Raw genomic sequence first — 20,467 nt, 5'->3', positions numbered from 1 at the left:
CTAGCACTAATGTAGGGAGGCTAGCACTAGTGTAGGGAGGCTAGCACTAATGTAGGGAGGCTAGCACTAATGTAGGGAGGCTAGCACTAATGTAGGGAGGCTAGCACTAATGTAGGGAGGCTAGCACTAATGTAGGGAGGCTAGCACTAGTGTATGGAGGCTAGCACTAATGTAGGGAGGCTAGCACTAATGTAGGGAGGCTAGCACTAATGTAGGGAGGCTAGCACTAATGTAGGGAGGCTAGCACTAATGTAGGGAGGCTAGCACTAGTGTATGGAGGCTAGCACTAATGTAGGGAGGCTAGCACTAGTGTAGGGAGGCTAGCACTAATGTAGGGAGGCTAGCACTAATGTAGGCTAGCACTAATGGAGGCTAGCACTAATGTAGGGAGGCTAGCACTAATGTAGGGAGGCTAGCACTAGTGTATGGAGGCTAGCACTAATGTAGGGAGGCTAGCACTAATGTAGGGAGGCTAGCACTAATGTAGGGAGGCTAGCACTAATGTAGGGAGGCTAGCACTAATGTAGGGAGGCTAGCACTAATGTAGGGAGGCTAGCACTAATGTAGGGAGGCTAGCACTAATGTAGGGAGGCTGTATATGATAAAAAAGTGGTTCTAGTCAGGATTCTAGCAGCCATGTTTATAACTGAAGTTTATTTAGTGTTTTGTGGTTGCCAGAAGGTAGAGCATCTCAGGAGTCTAATCGACAATTGACTACAGGATACATTTCTCTGCATCATTTTTTTGACAAAACATTTGTTTTATTTGCAATGTTAAGACTACGGAAAAAAGCTCTCCTTGAAATATTCCTTCACAGCATCTCTTTTTGTGGAAGTTTTGTCAAATATTTTCCACCATCCACTTCCTTATGTCTGAAACACAGGCTTTCATGGAGTAAGTGAGGGAGTGAGGGAGAGGGAGAGAGAGAGAGAGAGAGAGAGTGAGAGTGAGAGTGAGAGTGAGAGTGAGAGTGGGAGAGAGAGAGAGAACGAGAGAAAAGAGAGAGAGAGAGAGAGACCAGGACCTTTTATCTCCTAGTTGATCCCAAACCCAGGTGCAATTTGTCACCTTAACGACCTAATCAGATCCACCTGTCTCCAATCTGCAAAGAAAAGCACAAACACAGAGAAAGAGGCAGGTAGAGCGTAACACATTGAAATATACAGCTGTACAACTATCAATGATTGATAATCAGATTCAACAGAAGATCTCTTTGTTTCTTGGGACCTAGAACTAGCATCTCTGTTTCTCTGTTTCCTTACGTCTGAAACACAGGCTTCCAGGGAGGGCAATTTTTGGGCTTCACCAAGTTTCATCGAAATGTACAGCTGTGTATCGTTCCCATAGCAGTGAAAGTTTACATTATGTTTCCGAATGACATCACCAAGAGGTAGAATATATAGTGAAAACAATAGTGGTCCTAAAACGGAACCTTGAGGAACACCAACCTTTATTTACAGTTGATTTGTCAGAGGACAAATCTATAACTTTCAGACAGATAAGATCTAAAACGGGCCAGAACTTGTCCGTGTCGACCAATTTGGGTTTCCAATCTCTCCAACAGAATGTGGTGAACGATGGTATCAAAAGCAGCACTAAGGTCTAGGAGCACGAGGACAGATGCAGAGCCTCTGTCTGACGCCATTAAAAGGTCATTTACCACCTTCACAAGTGCAGTCTCAGTGCTATGATGGGGTCTAAAACCAGACTGAAGCATTTCCGTATATATTATTCTGTCTACAGGAAGGTAGTGAGTAACAGCTTTTTCTAAAATGTTTGAGAGGAGATTCAATATGTACCACAGGAGAACCTGAACGAAGAGAGACACCACGGCTCTTTTTGGTTTTTATGTCGATCTGCAATAGTGAAAAGACAGGACAGGAACACATCAGTCTCCAATGCACCATCTGACAAGTTGTTCTACACAGGAGCATGAAGAAAGGTAAAACACACATCCTGTCTCACATCTCCCAATACATTGCTAGGTGCTCTCAGTGCTGACAGTACCAAAATACAACAACTCACGTACAAAAACACTGAAATCGCCTCTATCCCATTCGGACCTTAGTGGCTCAAAACTACATCTCCCATAATGCAACGCCAGCACCAGTCGGCAGCTCAGCTAACCGTCTGCATCACAGAAAGGCATGCTAGCTAGCAACAGCAGCACTTTTAGCACTCTGTAAACTATATTAACAACAACAATACAACTCTGGAAGTTACATGTTTCAATAGTCTCACACTCCTTCTAGTATAGCCTACGAGTTATTAAAATAAAGAGCCCTGACAATATCTACAGCATTAACGGATGTTTAATTTATTTCACGTTATGGCAAAGGAGTAATTAATCTGCAACACATACATTTCTCTCTGTGTGTTTTCTCGTGAAAGTGAAAGCTAAAAGCTATCCTCTCTTGAAGAATGTGTCCTGTCCTAGATGGTATAGTCTTTTTAGTTAGCTTTTCCTCTCTTGTTGAATGTGTCCTGACTGTGTCCTAGATGTTGAATGCTGCTTTGCGACTGTATTAAAAAAACATTGGGGATTTTCTTTTTCTCAATTAGGTTGAAAAATAGAGCAGCAGTGATGGCTGTTTGATACGGGACTGTCTTTCCAAGATAGTCGGAAGACTTCCTGTTTGGTGGAAGACTTCCTGTTTGGTGGAAGACTTCCTGTTTGGTGGAAGACTTCCTGTTTGGTGGAGCGCCATTTCCATTTCCAATTTTCTTTAAGCTTCAGGGTTATTTTCTGTTCACCAGGGAGCACATTTTTTCGTGTCAAATGTGTATTGTTTTCAGGGTTACAACTGCATCCTGGGTATTACGGTTAAATTAAGTTAGGTGGTTAACCGATTGCTGAACTCCGATGTCCTTGTGTAGGTGGAGGGAGTCTGGAAGGACATCTAGGAATCTTTGGTTTGTCTGATATTTCTAGCATGGGTTTTGATGGTTGGGGTCTGAGCAGATTATTTTTTTTTGCAATTTCAAAACGTAATAAAACGGTGGTCCGAAAGTCCAGGATTATGAGGAAAAACATTTAGATCCACAATATTTATACCATGGGACAAAACTAGGTCCAGAGTATGACTGTGGCAGTGAGTAGGTCCAGAGACATGTTGGATAAAACTAGGTCCAGAGTATGACTGTGGCAGTGAGTAGGTCCAGAGACATGTTGGACAAAACCCACTGAGTCGATGATGGCCCCGAAAGCCTTTTGGACTTTTCCATGTGAATATTATCTGCCATAACTACAAGGTCCGATAGGAATTCAGGGAACTCGGTGAGGAATGCTGTATTCGGCCAAGGAGGCCTGTAAACAGTAGCTATAAAAAGTGATTGAGTAGGCTGCATAGATTTCATGACTAGAAGCTCAAAAGATGAAAACGTCATTTTTTTGTTTGTTGGTAAATTAAAATTTGCTTTCCGCCTTTGCGGGATGCGCAGGGGATATGGTCACTAGTGTAACCAGGAGGTGAGGCCTCATTTAACACAGGGGATATGGTCACTAGTGTAACCAGGAGGTGAGGCCTCATTTAACACAGGGGATATGGTCACTAGTGTAACCAGGAGGTGAGGCCTCATTTAACACAGTAAATTCATCAGGCTTGAGCCATGTTTCAGTCAGGCCAATCACATCAAGATTATGATCAGTGATTAGTTCATAAACTATAACTGCCTTGGAAGTGAGCGATCTAACATTAAGTAGCCCTGTTTTGAGATGTGAGATATCACAATCTCTTTCAATAATGACAGGAATGGAGGAGGTCTTTATTCCAGTGAGATTGATAAGGCAAACACCAACACTGCCATGTTTAGTTTTGCCCGACCTAGATTGAGGCACAGACACAGTCTCAATGGGGAAAGCTCAGCTGACGACACTGACTGTGCTAGTGGCAGACTCCACTAAGCTGACAGACTGGATAACAGGGTGCAGGCCAGGCAGCAGGCTCTCTCATTGTGGAGCTAAAAGGAGTTAGAGCCATGTCTATGTTCATAGATAAGATGAGAGCACCCCTCCAGCTAGGATTGAGTCCGTCACTCCTCAGCAAGCCAGGCTTGGTCCTGTTTGTGGGTGAGTCCCAGAAAGAGGGCCAATTATCTACAAATTATTCTTTTGGTAGTGCTCAACCAGCGATTGAGTTGTGAGACTTTGCTGTCGCGCTTTCTAGCTGATTTACATGCTGAAGCTATGTTGCGCTTGGTGATCTCTGACTGTTTCATCCTAACATCGTTGGTGCCGACGTGGATAACAATATCTCTATACTCTCTACACTCGCCAGTTTTAGCCTCAGACAGCACCATCTCCAGATTAGCCTTAACGTTGGTAGCCCTGCCCCCTGGTAAACAGATTAGCCTTAACGTCGGTAGCTCTGCCCCCTGGTAAACAGATTAGCCTTAACGTTGGTAGCCCTGACCCCTGGTAAACAGATTAGCCTTAACGTTGGTAGCCCTGCCCCCTGGTAAACAGATTAGCCTTAACGTTGGTAGCCCTGCCCCCTGGTAAACAGATTAGCCTTAACGTCGGTAGCTCTGCCCCCTGGTAAACAGATTAGCCTTAACGTTGGTAGCCCTGACCCCTGGTAAACAGATTAGCCTTAACGTTGGTAGCCCTGCCCCCTGGTAAACAGATTAGCCTTAACGTTGGTAGCCCTGCCCCCTGGTAAACAGTATATGATCGCTGGATGATACTTTTGATGTCTAATATAGCGGGTAACGGGTGGAGGAGAGACCTGAGAAGGCTCTGATTTGTTGCTTAGTGGAGAGAACCGGTTGAAAGTTTCTATCGGCTGAATGAGCAATAGCTTTTTATAGTTGAGCTGACAGCATGTCTTTCTAGAAGTAATGATAAAACTGTCCGGCTGCAGGGACTGTGCAGGGGGATTAACGTCTTCAGGCTATTTTTTATCCGCTTCCTGTCTGACTGACGTGCCCAAAGTTTAACTGCCAAAGTTAACTGCCTGTTACTCAGTCCCAGAAGCCAGGATATGCATATAAGTGACACCATTGGATAGAAAATACTTTGAAGTTTGTAGAAATGTTAAGATAATGTATGAGACTATAACACAATTGATATGTTAGGAGAAAATCCAATTCAAATTCAATCGGAAAATATATATTTTTTGCGAGCTCATGCTCTTCCAATGGAACGAATATCCAATTCCAGCTCCCAGTTGGCAATTCCTATGTCTTCCACTAGATGTCACCATTCTTTGTTCAAGGTTTCAGGCTTGTTGTTTCCCAAACGAGGAAGAATTTTTAAGTTTTGGTAGTGGGATTCAGAAATCAGTCTGTGCGTGCGCAACGAAGAGGATGCGCACCTGCTAATTTTGCTTTTCTATTGAACATTACTTTTATTTTATTTACATTGTAGAGGATTAAACTTGTTTTAACAAAGTTTATCAGTAGCTTTTTGGGATTTGTTTCTCTGCATGTTGAACGAGTGGATGACTCAAATCGATGGCGCCAACTAAACAGACTTCTTGGGATACAAAGAAGGATTTTATCTGACAACAACCATTCATGTTGTAGCTGGGACCCTTTGGATTGCAAATCAGAGGAATATGTTCAAAAAGTAAGAGAATATTTAATTGCTATTTGTGATTTTATGAAGTCTGTGCTAAGTTGGAAAATATTTTGATGTTGGGCAACGTCCTCAAACAATCGCATGGCATACTTTCCCTGTAAAGCCTATTGTAAATCAGACGATGCAGTTAGATGAACAAGACTTTGAGCTTTTAACCGAAATAAGACACTTGTATGTACCTAAATGTTTAATATCCATCATTTTTATGATTATTTATTTAAATTGCGCACCCTCCAATTTCAGGTGTGCCTTTAATGTTACTCCTTGCCTTTAGATTGTAGAGTGTTAATGTTTAATGTTACTCCTTACCTTTAGATGGTATAGTCTTAATGTTACTCCTTGCCTTTAGATGGTATAGTCTTAATGTTACTCCTTACCTTTAGATGGTATAGTCTTTATGTTACTCCTTACATTTAGATGGTATAGTCTTTATGTTACTCCTTACCTTTAGATGGTATAGTCTTAATGTTACTCCTTACCTTTAGATGGTATAGTCTTTATGTTACTCCTTACCTTTAGATGGTATAGTCTTAATGTTACTCCTTACCTTTAGATGGTAGAGTCTTTATGTTACTCCTTACCTTTAGATGGTATAGTTTTAATGTTACTCCTTACCTTTAGATGGTATAGTCTTTATGTTACTCCTTACCTTTAGATGGTATAGTTTTAATGTTACTCCTTACCTTTAGATGGTATAGTCTTTATGTTACTCCTTACCTTTAGATGGTATAGTCTTTATGTTACTCCTTACCTTTAGATGGTAGAGTCTTAATGTTACTCCTTACCTTTAGATGGTATAGTCTTTATGTTACTCCTTACCTTTAGATGGTATAGTCTTTATGTTACTCCTTACCTTTAGATGGTATAGTTTTAATGTTACTCCTTACCTTTAGATGGTATAGTCTTTATGTTACTCCTTACCTTTAGATGGTAGAGTCTTAATGTTACTCCTTACCTTTAGATGGTATAGTCTTTATGTTACTCCTTACCTTTAGATGGTATAGTCTTTATGTTACTCCTTACCTTTAGATGGTATAGTCTTTATGTTACTCCTTACCTTTAGATGGTATAGTCTTAATGTTACAAATATTTAAAAACTTGAATAACTTTTGTCTGGACTTTTTTGCGCTTCATCAATGTCATTCACTATAACAAAGGTAAAAATCCATTTGAAAGCATATCACATGATGGTAATCATGATGGTAATCATGTGACAGTGTGAGACATCACAAAGAAGACCCATTGAAGATCAATGTGATGAGTTGAGTAAATCTCTTTTTGAAATCTCTTTGAAACAAAAACACATATCCTTCAGTACAACACAGAAAACATACTTTTAATGTTATTATTTTATAAAAACCTATATTAAATATGAAAAGTAAGGATAATCTTTATAGGTCAAGGTCATTACTTTATAGTGGCCAAGGAACTGCTCTGTTGAATATGTTTATTTATGAAATACGTCCTTCAGTATCACACTTTTGTCCTTCAGCACAACAAAAGTTTCATGTTATACCACAATGTCACCCGTTATGCTGAATGTAGCTTTGTTATCCCATGTTTTCACTAGTTTACAGCATTTAATTATGCAATTCATATTTAACTTGTATGAATGCTGTATATTATCATTTTAAACTATTTTATGGCATTTTAAGGTATTTCAAGGCTCGTTATCTTTATTCCGTAGATGCCGTTGTCTAATAAGGAGAGGGCTACACAGCACAGACCAGTCACCGGCTCAAATTGTACTATAGTGATTATTATTAACATTACCAATGAAAAAGTAACAAAACATGTTTGAGAGAGAAAGGGGAGAAGGAGTTGATGAAATTGTTATCATTGTTTAGCCTACTGTTAATAGACAGTTAATAACATGTTAATAACATGTTTTCTCCTGACTTCCGGCGCCGACTGAGATGGCCGCCTCGCTTCGCGTTCCTAGTAATAGACTACTATTAACATTTAATGGAAATGCGAATCCTATTCTGTGCCAGTGTCACAACTATTACGTTTTGGTTTTTCAGCGATCAGAGAATAAAGAAAGATGTCAATCCGGACCATCCACCGATCCGTAAAACGACACAATCTGATGCTGGAAAAAAAGAGGGAAAAATGTAGATTCAATCAGAGGAGGTGCCGTGAAAAAAAATCTAACAAATGACGATGAACTTAACTCCAGTTATCCACTGAAGGAAACTCTTTTGAGCAGCCCCCCTTGAACAACTTGTACCAGCTCAACATCCTGGGTGATTTAAATTGTAACTCATGTGAACTATGTACACTATGTTGCATAATAAAAACCCATGTTCTTTATGTGGTGTCATGTATCACTCTCTCTCTCCTATGGAAACAATCTAAGTTCAGCGAGCCTGCACAAAGAGACAAAAACAAAATATCAAAGAATGAAGTGAAAGATATTTTTATAAATTTGTGCGTTTTTTTGGCAGGAAGGCAGGAAGTTTTTGTCTAAAACCTTCATATGTGACGCATCAAAATAAAAATGTCATTTTTTTCTGGGAAATTATATTTCTGCCAGTCTAAGCATGAATATATAACCTTGTGATTATGAAAAATGGGTATTAAATTGTATTTATAAAAAAAAACATTGTTATACTGAATTACATTTTATTAGGGTACATTCATATGAATCACAATAAAATGGCTTATTGGCTTTATTCTTGAATATAACTAATATAAGGGCATAGGTGACACTCCAATGGACATAAAAAAAAAGCCTTTTAGGGAATTGTAATTTCTGTTTTATTATTTTGCTACTTTGAAACTGGTCTTTGACCGATTGATCTGTTTATGAGTATATGAGTCATTCAGAGGTTGTTGTGATTAGTTACTGTGGAAGAGGATTTGGTGTTGTGTTTTTATTTGTTGTTTAATCATGTTTTTGTTTGTTTGAGTGTTTTATGTGTTCTGGGTGCCCAAACTCTCTCTGCTGCTCAGTTTCCACCTAATTGTGTGGGCAATGTTCATATAGCCTGTCTTCTCTTGAGAGCCAGGTCTGCCTACGGCGGCCTTTCTCAATAGCAAGGCTATATTCACTGAGTCTGTACATAGTCAAAGCTTTCCTTAAGTTTGGGTCAGTCACAGTGGTCAGGTATTCTGCCACTGTGTACTCTCTTTTTAGGGCCAAAGAGCATTCTAGTTTGCTCAGTTTTTTGTTAATTCTTAGTTGAAGAGGCAGACCCCAGACCTCACAACCATGAAGGGCAATGGGTTATATAACTCACTCTCTCTCTTCTCTCCCCCTCCATCTCTCTCTCTCTTATGTATCTCTCTTTTAGTTTGCTAGAGCAAAGGTTCTCAGCTTTAGAGGCCGGGCACGTTAAGGAGCTCCAGGATCTTCAGAGGGAGAAACAGCAGTTGCAGGACATGCTGGAGAGACAGAGGCGCCTGGTCACCCAGCTAAATGGAGAGCTGGGGACCTCCACACACAACAGCACACTACTGCAGAAACAGCAGGCTATACTGACTGACACCGTGCAGCAGCTGCTAGCCATGGTCACCCACTGCAATGGTGAGAGATATCTACTGTGAATGTGTATGTTAATTGGAAGTAATGAAAGCATTTTTTTGTGCTTTTCCACTGGTTTTTAGTCCAGGAGTAGGAAAACCAATAGTCATTATCCTGAATGCCATCCCTCTCTACCCAGATATACCCAGTACTTAGTCATTTTCCTGAATGCTATCCCTCTCTACCCAGATATACCCAGTACATAGTCATTATCCTGAATGCTATCCCTCTCTACCCAGATATACCAAGTCTATAGTCATTATCCTGAATGCTATCCCTCTCTACCCAGATATACCCAGTGCATAGTCATTATCCTGAATGCTATCCCTCTCTACCCAGATATACCCAGTACATAGTCATTATCCTGAATGCTATCCCTCTCTACCCAGATATACCCAGTACATAGTCATTATCCTGAATGCCATCCCTCTCTACCCAGATATACCAAGTCTATAGTCATTATCCTGAATGCTATCCCTCTCTACCCATATATACCCAGTACATAGTCATTATCCTGAATGCCATCCCTCTCTACCCAGATATACCCACTACATAGTCATTATCCTGAATGCTATCCCTCTCTACCCAGATATACCCACTACATAGTCATTATCCTGAATGCTATCCCTCTCTACCCAGATATACCCACTACATAGTCATTATCCTGAATGCTATCCCTCTCTACCCAGATATACCCAGTACATAGTCATTATCCTGAATGCTATCCCTCTCTACCCAGATATAGCAAGTCTATAGTCATTATCCTGAATGCTATCCCTCTCTACCCAGATATACCCAGTACATAGTCATTATCCTGAATGCTATCCCTCTCTACCCAGATATACCCAGTACATAGTCATTATCCTGAATGCTATCCCTTTCTACCCAGATATACCCAGTACATAGTCATTATCCTGAATGCTATCCCTCTCTACCCAGATATACCCACTACACCCAAAGAGGAGCCAGTGATCCACAGAAACTGTGCTGAAATCTTCCGATCTGGGCTCACAGAGAATGGTGTCCACAGCATACGACCCCCGAACTCTACCCGCACAGTGAAGGTAAGGGGTTACGACCCCCGAACTCTACCCGCACAGTGAAGGTAAGGGGTTACGACCCCCTAACTCTACCCGCACAGGGAAGGTAAGGGGTTACGACCCCCGAACTCTACCCACACAGTGAAGGTAAGGGGTTACGACCCCCCCAACTCTACCCACACAGTGAAGGTAAGGGGTTACGACCCCCTACTCTACCCACACAGTGAAGGTAAGGGGGGTTACCCACACAGTGAAGGTAAGAGGTTACCACCCCCAACTCTACCCACACAGTGAAGGTAAGGGGTTACGACCCCCCCAACTCTACCCACACAGTTAAGGTAAGGGGTTACGACCCCCCCAACTCTACCCACACAGTGAAGGTAAGGGGTTACGACCCCCTACTCTACCCACACAGTTAAGGTAAGGGGTTACGACCCCCCCAACTCTACCCACACAGTTAAGGTAAGGGGCTACGACCCCCCCAACTCTACCCACGCAGTTAAGGTAAGGGGTTATGACCTCCCCAACTCTACCCACGCAGTTAAGGTAAGGGGTTATGACCCCCCCAACTCTACCCACACAGTGAAGGTAAGGGGTTTACGACCCCCCCAACTCTACCAACACAGTTAAGGTAAGGGGTTACGACCCCCCCCAACTCTACCCACACAGTGAAGGTAAGGGGTTTACGACCCCCCCAACTCTACTCACACAGTTAAGGTAAGGGGTTACGACCCCCCCAACTCTACCAACACAGTGAAGGTAAGGGGTTACGACCCCCCCAACTCTACCAACACAGTGAAGGTAAGGGGTTACGACCCCCCCAACTCTACCAACACAGTGAAGGTAAGGGGTTACGACCCCCCCCCAACTCTACCAACACAGTGAAGGTAAGGGGTTACGACCCCCAACTCTACCCACGCAGTTAAGGTAAGGGGATACATTGAATTACCTTATGCAGGGGTTCTGCTTTTATGTGCAATAATTGACTTTTCTTCCTATCAAATCCCATTGTATTGGTCACATATTGTGCAGCTGTGATCATGGGTGAAATCCTCACAAACCCTATGAATGAATGTTTTATTTTTTATTAAATGGCATTGTTTTTGAAAATGCCACATTAAGTCCTGGAAGGACAGAGCGTTTCAATGTAATGCATCAGAGAGGGGGAGAATGGCCAAGTGGAAATGTCTGAGAACGCTATAACAAACAAGAGGCCCGGTCCAGCCACTCTCTGCTCTCACAGTCTGAAGACGAGACACATCACTGGCACAGATTTAGAGAGGCCTGGACCTCTGTTGAGAAAAAATACTGATGAGAGAAAATACTGTTGAAATTGGTGTTTTGTTATTCATAGCTTTTTCACAAACTCTCTTTCTCTCTCTCTCTCTCTCTCGCTCTCTCTCTCTCTCTCTCTCTCTCTCTCTCGCTCTCTCTCTCTCTCTATGTCTCTCTCTATGTCTCTCTCTCTCTCTCTCTCTCTATGTCTCTCTCTCTCTCTCTCTCTCTCTCTCTCTCTCTCTCTCTCTCTCTCTCTCTCTCTCTCGTCTCTCTCTCTCTCTCTCTCTATGTCTCTCTCTCTCTCTCTCTCTCTCTCTCTCTCTCTCTCTCTCTCTCTCTCTCTCTCTCTCTCTCTCTCTCTCTCTCTCTCTCTCGTTCTCTCTCGCTCTCTCTCTCGCTCTGTACTGACCAGGGACCATAGGGTACAGGGTACTATTTGCAAAACAACAGACTCCAGCTGCGTTACCCCGGTGCTTTCAATCTGTCTGCCATCCAACCATTTAGCTTCATGGCAGACACACACACTCTACATCTAGCCCCATGCTAGGCAGCAAGCCGAGTGGTTGCTGCAGTAAACCCGGAGCAGGTTTCAATTGACCTGTTTTTAAATGTAGAGTGTGTGTTTAAAATGTGTGTGTTTGTGTGTAACGACTGACTAATGAAAACAAACCCACTGTGACAAAGTGATATTTAGAGCGTGTGTTTTTTTCTGGTGTGGACGTTTCAGTAAAGCACAAACGTGGACGTTTGGACGTTTGGACGTTTGGACGTTTTGGACGTTTGGACGTTTTGGACGTTTGGACGTTTTGGACGTTTGGACGTTTGGACGTTTTGGACGTTTGCGTTTTGTTGGCGTTTGGGCGTTTGCAGCGTTTGGTAAGCGGTTTGGGCGTTTGGGCGGTTTGGAGCGTTTGGGCGTTTGCTGCGTTTGGAGCGTTTGCTGCGTTTTGGACGTTTTGCTGCGTTTGGGCGTTTGCTGCGTTTGGGCGTTTGGGCGTTAAAGCGTTTGGGCGTTTTGGGCGTTTGGTAAACGTTTGGGCGTTTGGTAAACGTTTGGGCGTTTTGGACCGTTTTGGGCGTTTGGGCGTTTAAAACGTTTGTGTTTTGGACGTTTGGACGTTTGGCAAACAAGTTTGAATCATGAATGCTTTCTAAAAAAGCCTCTCATAAACTTGTCCAGTCGCCATGGTTACCAGCTATATAACAGCTTGTCCAGGGTATAATAAACGCCATGGTTACCAGCTATATAACAGCTTGTCCAGGGTATAATAAACGCCATGGTTACCAGCTATATAACAGCTTGTCCAGGGTATAATAAACGCCATGGTTACCAGCTATATAACAGCTTGTTCAGGGTATAATAAACGCCATGGTTACCAGCTATATAACAGCTTGTCCAGGGTATAATAAACGCCATGGTTACCAGCTATATAACAGCTTGTCCAGGGTATAATAAACGCCATGGTTACCAGCTATATAACAGCTTGTCCAGGGTATAATAAACGCCATGGTTACCAGCTATATAACAGCTTGTCCAGGGTATAATAAACGCCATGGTTACCAGCTATATAACAGCTTGTCCAGGGTATAATAAACGCCATGGTTACCAGCTATATAACAGCTTGTCCAGGGTATAATAAACGCCATGGTTACCAGCTATATAACAGCTTGTCCAGGGTATAATAAACGCCATGGTTACCAGCTATATAACAGCTTGTTCAGGGTATAATAAACGCCATGGTTACCAGCTATATAACAGCTTGTCCAGGGTATAATAAACGCCATGGTTACCAGCTATATAACAGCTTGTCCAGGGTATAATAAACGCCATGGTTACCAGCTATATAACAGCTTGTCCAGGGTATAATAAACGCCATGGTTACCAGCTATATAACAGCTTGTCCAGGGTATAATAAACGCCATGGTTACCAGCTATATAACAGCTTGTCCAGGGTATAATAAACGCCATGGTTACCAGCTATATAACAGCTTGTCCAGGGTATAATAAACGCCATGGTTACCAGCTATATAACAGCTTGTCCAGGGTATAATAAACGCCATGGTTACCAGCTATATAACAGCTTGTTCAGGGTATAATAAACGCCATGGTTACCAGCTATATAACAGCTTGTCCAGGGTATAATAAACGCCATGGTTACCAGCTATATAACAGCTTGTCCAGGGTATAATAAACGCCATGGTTACCAGCTATATAACAGCTTGTCCAGGGTATAATAAACGCCATGGTTACCAGCTATATAACAGCTTGTTCAGGGTATAATAAACGCCATGGTTACCAGCTATATAACAGCTTGTCCAGGGTATAATAAACGCCATGGTTACCAGCTATATAACAGCTTGTTCAGGGTATAATAAACGCCATGGTTACCAGCTATATAACAGCTTGTCCAGGGTATAATAAACGCCATGGTTACCAGCTATATAACAGCTTGTCCAGGGTATAATAAACGCCATGGTTACCAGCTATATAACAGCTTGTCCAGGGTATAATAAACGCCATGGTTACCAGCTATATAACAGCTTGTTCAGGGTATAATAAACGCCATGGTTACCAGCTATATAACAGCTTGTCCAGGGTATAATAAACGCCATGGTTACCAGCTATATAACAGCTTGTCCAGGGTATAATAAACGCCATGGTTACCAGCTATATAACAGCTTGTCAGGGGTATAATAAACGCCATGGTTACCAGCTATATAACAGCTTGTCCAGGGTATAATAAACGCCATGGTTACCAGCTATATAACAGCTTGTTCAGGGTATAATAAACGCCATGGTTACCAGCTATATAACAGCTTGTCCAGGGTATAATAAACGCCATGGTTACCAGCTATATAACAGCTTGTCAGGGTATAATAAACGCCATGGTTACCAGCTATATAACAGCTTGTCCAGGGTATAATAAACGCCATGGTTACCAGCTATATAACAGCTTGTCCAGGGTATAATAAACGCCATGGTTACCAGCTATATAACAGCTTGTCCAGGGTATAATAAACGCCATGGTTACCAGCTATATAACAGCTTGTTCAGGGTATAATAAACGCCATGGTTACCAGCTATATAACAGCTTGTCCAGGGTATAATAAACGCCATGGTTACCAGCTATATAACAGCTTGTCCAGGGTATAATAAACGCCATGGTTACCAGCTATATAACAGCTTGTTCAGGGTATAATAAACGCCATGGTTACCAGCTATATAACAGCTTGTCCAGGGTATAATAAACGCCATGGTTACCAGCTATATAACAGCTTGTCCAGGGTATAATAAACGCCATGGTTACCAGCTATATAACAGCTTGTCCAGGGTATAATAAACGCCATGGTTACCAGCTATATAACAGCTTGTCCAGGGTATAATAAACGCCATGGTTACCAGCTATATAACAGCTTGTCCAGGGTATAATAAACGCCATGGTTACCAGCTATATAACAGCTTGTCCAGGGTATAATAAACGCCATGGTTACCAGCTATATAACAGCTTGTCAGGGTATAATAAACGCCATGGTTACCAGCTATATAACAGCTTGTTCAGGGTATAATAAACGCCATGGTTACCAGCTATATAACAGCTTGTCCAGGGTATAATAAACACCATGGTTACCAGCTATATAACAGCTTGTCCAGGATATAATAAACGCCATGGTTACCAGCTATATAACAGCTTGTCCAGGGTATAATAAACGCCATGGTTACCAGCTATATAACAGCTTGTCAAGGGTATAATAAACGCCTTGGTTGTCGACACATTTTGACGCTGCCATGGTTACCAGCTATATAACAGCTCGTTGGTTATTTTGGAGCACACCTTGTTCAACAGATATCATCGTTGGTTTGAACCTGCTTTCTGGGGAAATACATACATTCACACCTTGTTTCAACAGATATCATCGTTGGTTTGAACCTGCTTTCTGGGAAAATACACACATTCACACCTTGTTTCAACAGATATCATCGTTGGTTTGAACCTGCTTTCTGGGAAAATACACACAGAACTGACATTCTAACACAGTTATAAAGTTAGAATATAAAATATGATATTCGATAAGGATGCTGAGGATGATAAGGATTTTTTTTTGACGAAAAAAAACACATACCCCCCAAAAAAATTCAACATCAATTGCATATGCTAACCTGCATAAAATCATTCTGAAAAGGTTATTTCTATGAAATGTGATGAGCTCGAGGCTGTATTATAACACAATAGATATAAATGTCTCTGCCAGTATTTCTGTGACTATGGAATATCCACAACAGAACTGTTCAGCACAATCCAATGCCCTCCTTGGATTCCCCCCCCCCCCAAATTGTATTTATTTAAAAACCCTATTTTAAAAATCTATTTAAAAACCCTATTTTAAAAATCTATTTCAGGTCCCATGGTCTGAATCCAGAATATTGCTTAAAAGGACCACAGTCTTGGCTGAATATCGTACAATTCGTCCAAAAATGACACGCTATCCCCTTAAGTAGTGAAATAGTGTACTTCTGTTGAACAGGGCCGATACGGCTCATTAAAAGTAATGCACTGTGTAGTGTAGAAGGTGCATTGGGGACTAAGCCCTGGTCGTGACAGATAATAACCATAGTATTTTCTTATTTTCCTTTTCCAAGTTTTCGTAAAACACTCCGACCTATTTGACCACGAGGAACGGAGTCCTCCTCTGGGAAAGAACTGGAAACACTAAGCAACATATCTCATAGAGAGAACATCCACGTAAAGGGAAGATATTCACCTCTGCCACAGATGGTGTGGATATCTCCACTGTAGAGGTCTGGGATTCAGGTGGAATGTTGTTTTGTATCCTAGCAACCCAAATATACAGAAAGTTGTTGCTGTGGTCATTTGAGTTAAGTTGGGAGCTGTAATAGTAAATAGTACCCTGTACCCTATGGACTACTGTGTTGGGTGCTGTGATAGTAAATAGTACCCTGTACCCTATGGGTGCTGTGATAGTAAATAGTACCCTGTACCCTATGGGTGCTGTGATAGTAAATAGTACCCTGTACCCTATGGGTGCTGTAATAGTAAATAGTACCATGTACCCTATGGACTACTGTGTTGGGTGCTGTGATAGTAAATAGTACCCTGTACCCTATGGGTGCTGTGATAGTAAATAGTACCCTGTACCCTATGGACTACTGTGTTGGGTGCTGTGATAGTAAATAGTACCCTGTACCCTATGGGTGCTGTGATAGTAAATAGTACCCTGTACCCTATGGGTGCTGTGATAGTAAATAGTACCCTGTACCCTATGGGTGCTGTAATAGTAAATAGTACCCTGTACCCTATGGACTACTGTGTTGGTTGTTGTAATAGTAAATAGTACCCTGTACCCTATGGGCTACTGTGTTGGGTGCTGTAATAGTAAATTGTACCCTGTACCCTATGGACTACTACTACTACTACTAGTTGGGTGCTGTAATAGTAAATAGTACCCTGTACCCTATGGACTACTGTGTTGGGTGCTGTAATAGTAAATAGTACCCTGTACCCTATGGACTACTGTGTTGGGTGCTGTAATAGTAAATAGTACCCTGTACCCTATGGGTGCTGTAATAGTAAATAGTACCCTGTACCCTATGGACTACTGTGTTGGGTGCTGTAATAGTAAATAGTACCCTGTACCCTATGGACTACTGTGTTGGGTGCTGTAATAGTAAATAGTACCCTGTACCCTATGGGTGCTGTAATAGTAAATAGTACCCTGTACCCTATGGACTACTGTGTTGGGTGCTGTAATAGTAAATAGTACCCTGTACCCTATGGACTACTGTGTTGGGTGCTGTAATAGTAAATAGTAACCTGTACCCTATGGGTGCTGTAATAGTAAATAGTACCCTGTACCCTATGGGTGCTGTGATAGTAAATAGTACCCTGTACCCTATGGGTGCTGTAATAGTAAATAGTACCCTGTACCCTATGGGTGCTGTGATAGTAAATAGTACCCTGTACCCTATGGGTGCTGTAATAGTAAATAGTACCCTGTACCCTATGGGTGCTGATAGTAAATAGTACCCTGTACCCTATGGGTGCTGTAATAGTAAATAGTACCCTGTACCCTATGGGTGCTGTAATAGTAAATAGTACCCTGTACCCTATGCATGTTACAATGTTACTGTACCCTTACGGTGTTACTGGGTGCTGGACTTCAGAGATGTGATGTTACTGTGATGTTACTATGTTACCGTGATGTCACTGTGATGTTAATGTGATGTTACGGTGATGTTACTATGTTACCGTGATGTTATCGTGATGTTACTGTTTTACTGTGATGTTACTGTGATGTTAATATGTTACTGTGATGTTACTATGTTACTGTGATGTTACTGTGATGTTACTATGTTACCGTGATGTTACTGTGTTACTGTGATGTTACTGTGATGTTACTATGTTACCGTGATGTTACTGTGTTACTGTGATGTTACTGTGATGTTACTATGTTACCGTGATGTTACTGTGTTACTGTGATGTTACCGTGATGTTACCGTGATGTTACCGTGATGTTACCGTGATGTTACTGTGTTACCGTGATGTTACCGTGATGTTACCGTGATGTTACCGTGATGTTACCGTGATGTTACTGTGATGTTACCGTGATGTTACCGTGATGTTACCGTGATGTTACCGTGATGTTACTGTGATGTTACCGTGATGTTACTGTGATGTTACCGTGATGTTACCGTGATGTCACTGTGATGTTACTGTGATGTTACTGTGATGTTACTGTGATGTTACTGTGATGTTACTGTGATGTCACTGAGTTACTGTGATGTTACTGAGTTACTGTGATGTTACTGTGTTACTGTGATGTTACTGTGATGTTACTGTGATGTTACTGAGTTACTGTGATGTTACTGAGTTACTGTGATGTTACTGTGTTACTGTGATGTTACTGTGATGTTACCATGCTGTTACTGTGATGTTACTAGGTTACTGTGATGTTACCGTGCTGTTACCGTGATGTTACTATGTTACTGTGATGTTACCGTGATGTTACTGTGCTGTTACCATGATATTAATATGTTACCGTGCTGTTACTGTGATGTTACCGTGCTGTTACCATGATGTTACTGTGATGTCACCGCAATGTTACCGCGATGTTACCGCAATGTTACCGTGATGTTACCGTGATGTTAATAAGTTACCGTGATGTTTTTAATGTTGAGAGTAACTGCGGTGTTACTATGATGTTACTGTTGTGAAGATTTGATGTCAATCAATAAATTAAAATTAGTTATAGAGCCCTTACATCATATGATGTCATAAAGGATCAACAGTAGTGAACTATGGGTCCTGGTCAATAGTAGTGCACTATGGGCCCTGGTCAACAGTAGTGAACTATGGGTCCTGGTCAACAGTAGTACCCTATGGGACCTAGTCAACAGTGGTACCCTATGGGCCCTGGTCAACAGTAGTGAACTATGGGTCCTGGTCAACAGTGGTGAACTATGGGTCCTGGTCAACAGTAGTGAACTATGGGCCCTGGTCAACAGTAGTGCACTATGGGTCCTGGTCAACAGTAGTGAACTATGGGTCCTGGTCAACAGTAGTACCCTATGGGACCTAGTCAACAGTGGTACCCTATGGGCCCTGGTCAACAGTAGTGAACTATGGGTCCTGGTCAACAGTGGTGAACTATGGGTCCTGGTCAACAGTAGTGAACTATGGGCCCTGGTCAACAGTAGTGCACTATGGGTCCTGGTCAACAGTAGTGAACTATGGGTCCTGGTCAACAGTAGTACCCTATGGGACCTAGTCAACAGTGGTACCCTATGGGCCCTGGTCAACAGTAGTGAACTATGGGTCCTGGTCAACAGTAGTACCCTATGGGACCTAGTCAACAGTGGTACCCTATGGGCCCTGGTCAACAGTAGTGAACTATGGGCCCTGGTCAACAGTAGTGCACTATGGGTCCTGGTCAACAGTAGTGAACTATGGGTCCTGGTCAACAGTAGTACCCTATGGGACCTAGTCAACAGTGGTACCCTATGGGCCCTGGTCAACAGTAGTGAACTATGGGTCCTGATCAACAGTAGTACCCTATGGGTGCTGGTCAACAGTAGTATCCTATGGGTCCTGGACAACAGTAGTGAACTATGGGTCCTGGTCAACAGTAGTGAACTATGGGCCCTGGTCAACAGTAGTACATTATGGGTCCTGGTCAACAGTAGTGAACAATGGGTCCTGGTCAACAGTAGTCAACAATGGGTCCTGGTCAACAGTAGTGAACTATGGGACCTGGTCAACAGTAGTGAACTATCGGTCCTGATCAACAGTAGTATCCTATGGGTCCTGGTCAACAGTAGTGAACTATGGGTCCTGGTCAACAGCAGTACACTATGGGTCCTGGTCAACAGTATGGGTCCTGGTGAACTATGGGTCCTGGTCAACAGTAGTGAACTATGGGTCCTGGTCAACAGTGGTACCCTATGGGTCCTGGTCAACAGTAGTACCCTATGTGTCCAGGTCAACAGTAGTATCCTATGGGTCCTGGTCAACAGTAGTGAACTATGGGTCCTGGTCAACAGTAGTATCCTATGGGTCCTGGTCAACAGTGGTACCCTATGGGCCCTGGTCAACAGTAGTGAACTATGGGTCTGGTCAACAGTAGTGAACTATGGTCACTGGTCAACAGTGGTACCCTATAGGTCCTGGTCAACAGTAGTACACTATGGGTCCTGGTCAACAGTAATGAACTATGGGTCCTGGTCAACAGTAGTGAACTATGGGTCCTGGTCAACAGTAGTGAACTATGGGTCCTGGTCAACAGTGGTACCCTATAGGTCCTGGTCAACAGTAGTACACTATGGGTCCTGGTCAACAGTAATGAACTATGGGTCCTGGTCAACAGTAGTGAACTATGGGTCCTGGTCAACAGTGGTACCCTATGGGTCCTGGTCAACAGTAGTGAACTATGGTCACTGGTCAACAGTGGTACCCTATAGGTCCTGGTCAACAGTAGTACACTATGGGTCCTGGTCAACAGTAATGAACTATGGGTCCTGGTCAACAG

At 42.3% G+C, this 20,467-nt stretch overlaps 1 protein-coding gene across 2 annotated transcripts in view; it reads left to right on the top strand.

Moving 5' to 3' along the window:
- Positions 1-20,467, top strand: part of LOC115125061 (angiopoietin-2-like) — a 154,496-nt gene that overhangs the window by 30,378 nt on the left and 103,651 nt on the right. For both annotated transcript variants that reach the window (XM_065018064.1, XM_065018062.1), the window contains 2 exons: positions 8,878-9,110; positions 10,047-10,171. In XM_065018064.1, coding sequence (XP_064874136.1) covers positions 8,878-9,110; positions 10,047-10,171 — 358 coding nt within the window. The remainder of the gene's footprint in view (positions 1-8,877; positions 9,111-10,046; positions 10,172-20,467) is intronic.

Source organism: Oncorhynchus nerka, linkage group LG4 (genome assembly GCF_034236695.1).
Source record: "Oncorhynchus nerka isolate Pitt River linkage group LG4, Oner_Uvic_2.0, whole genome shotgun sequence".
NCBI lineage: Eukaryota > Metazoa > Chordata > Actinopteri > Salmoniformes > Salmonidae > Oncorhynchus > Oncorhynchus nerka.
The sequence above is the reverse complement of the archived record's forward strand: the minus strand, read 5'-3'. Positions and strand labels throughout refer to the sequence as shown.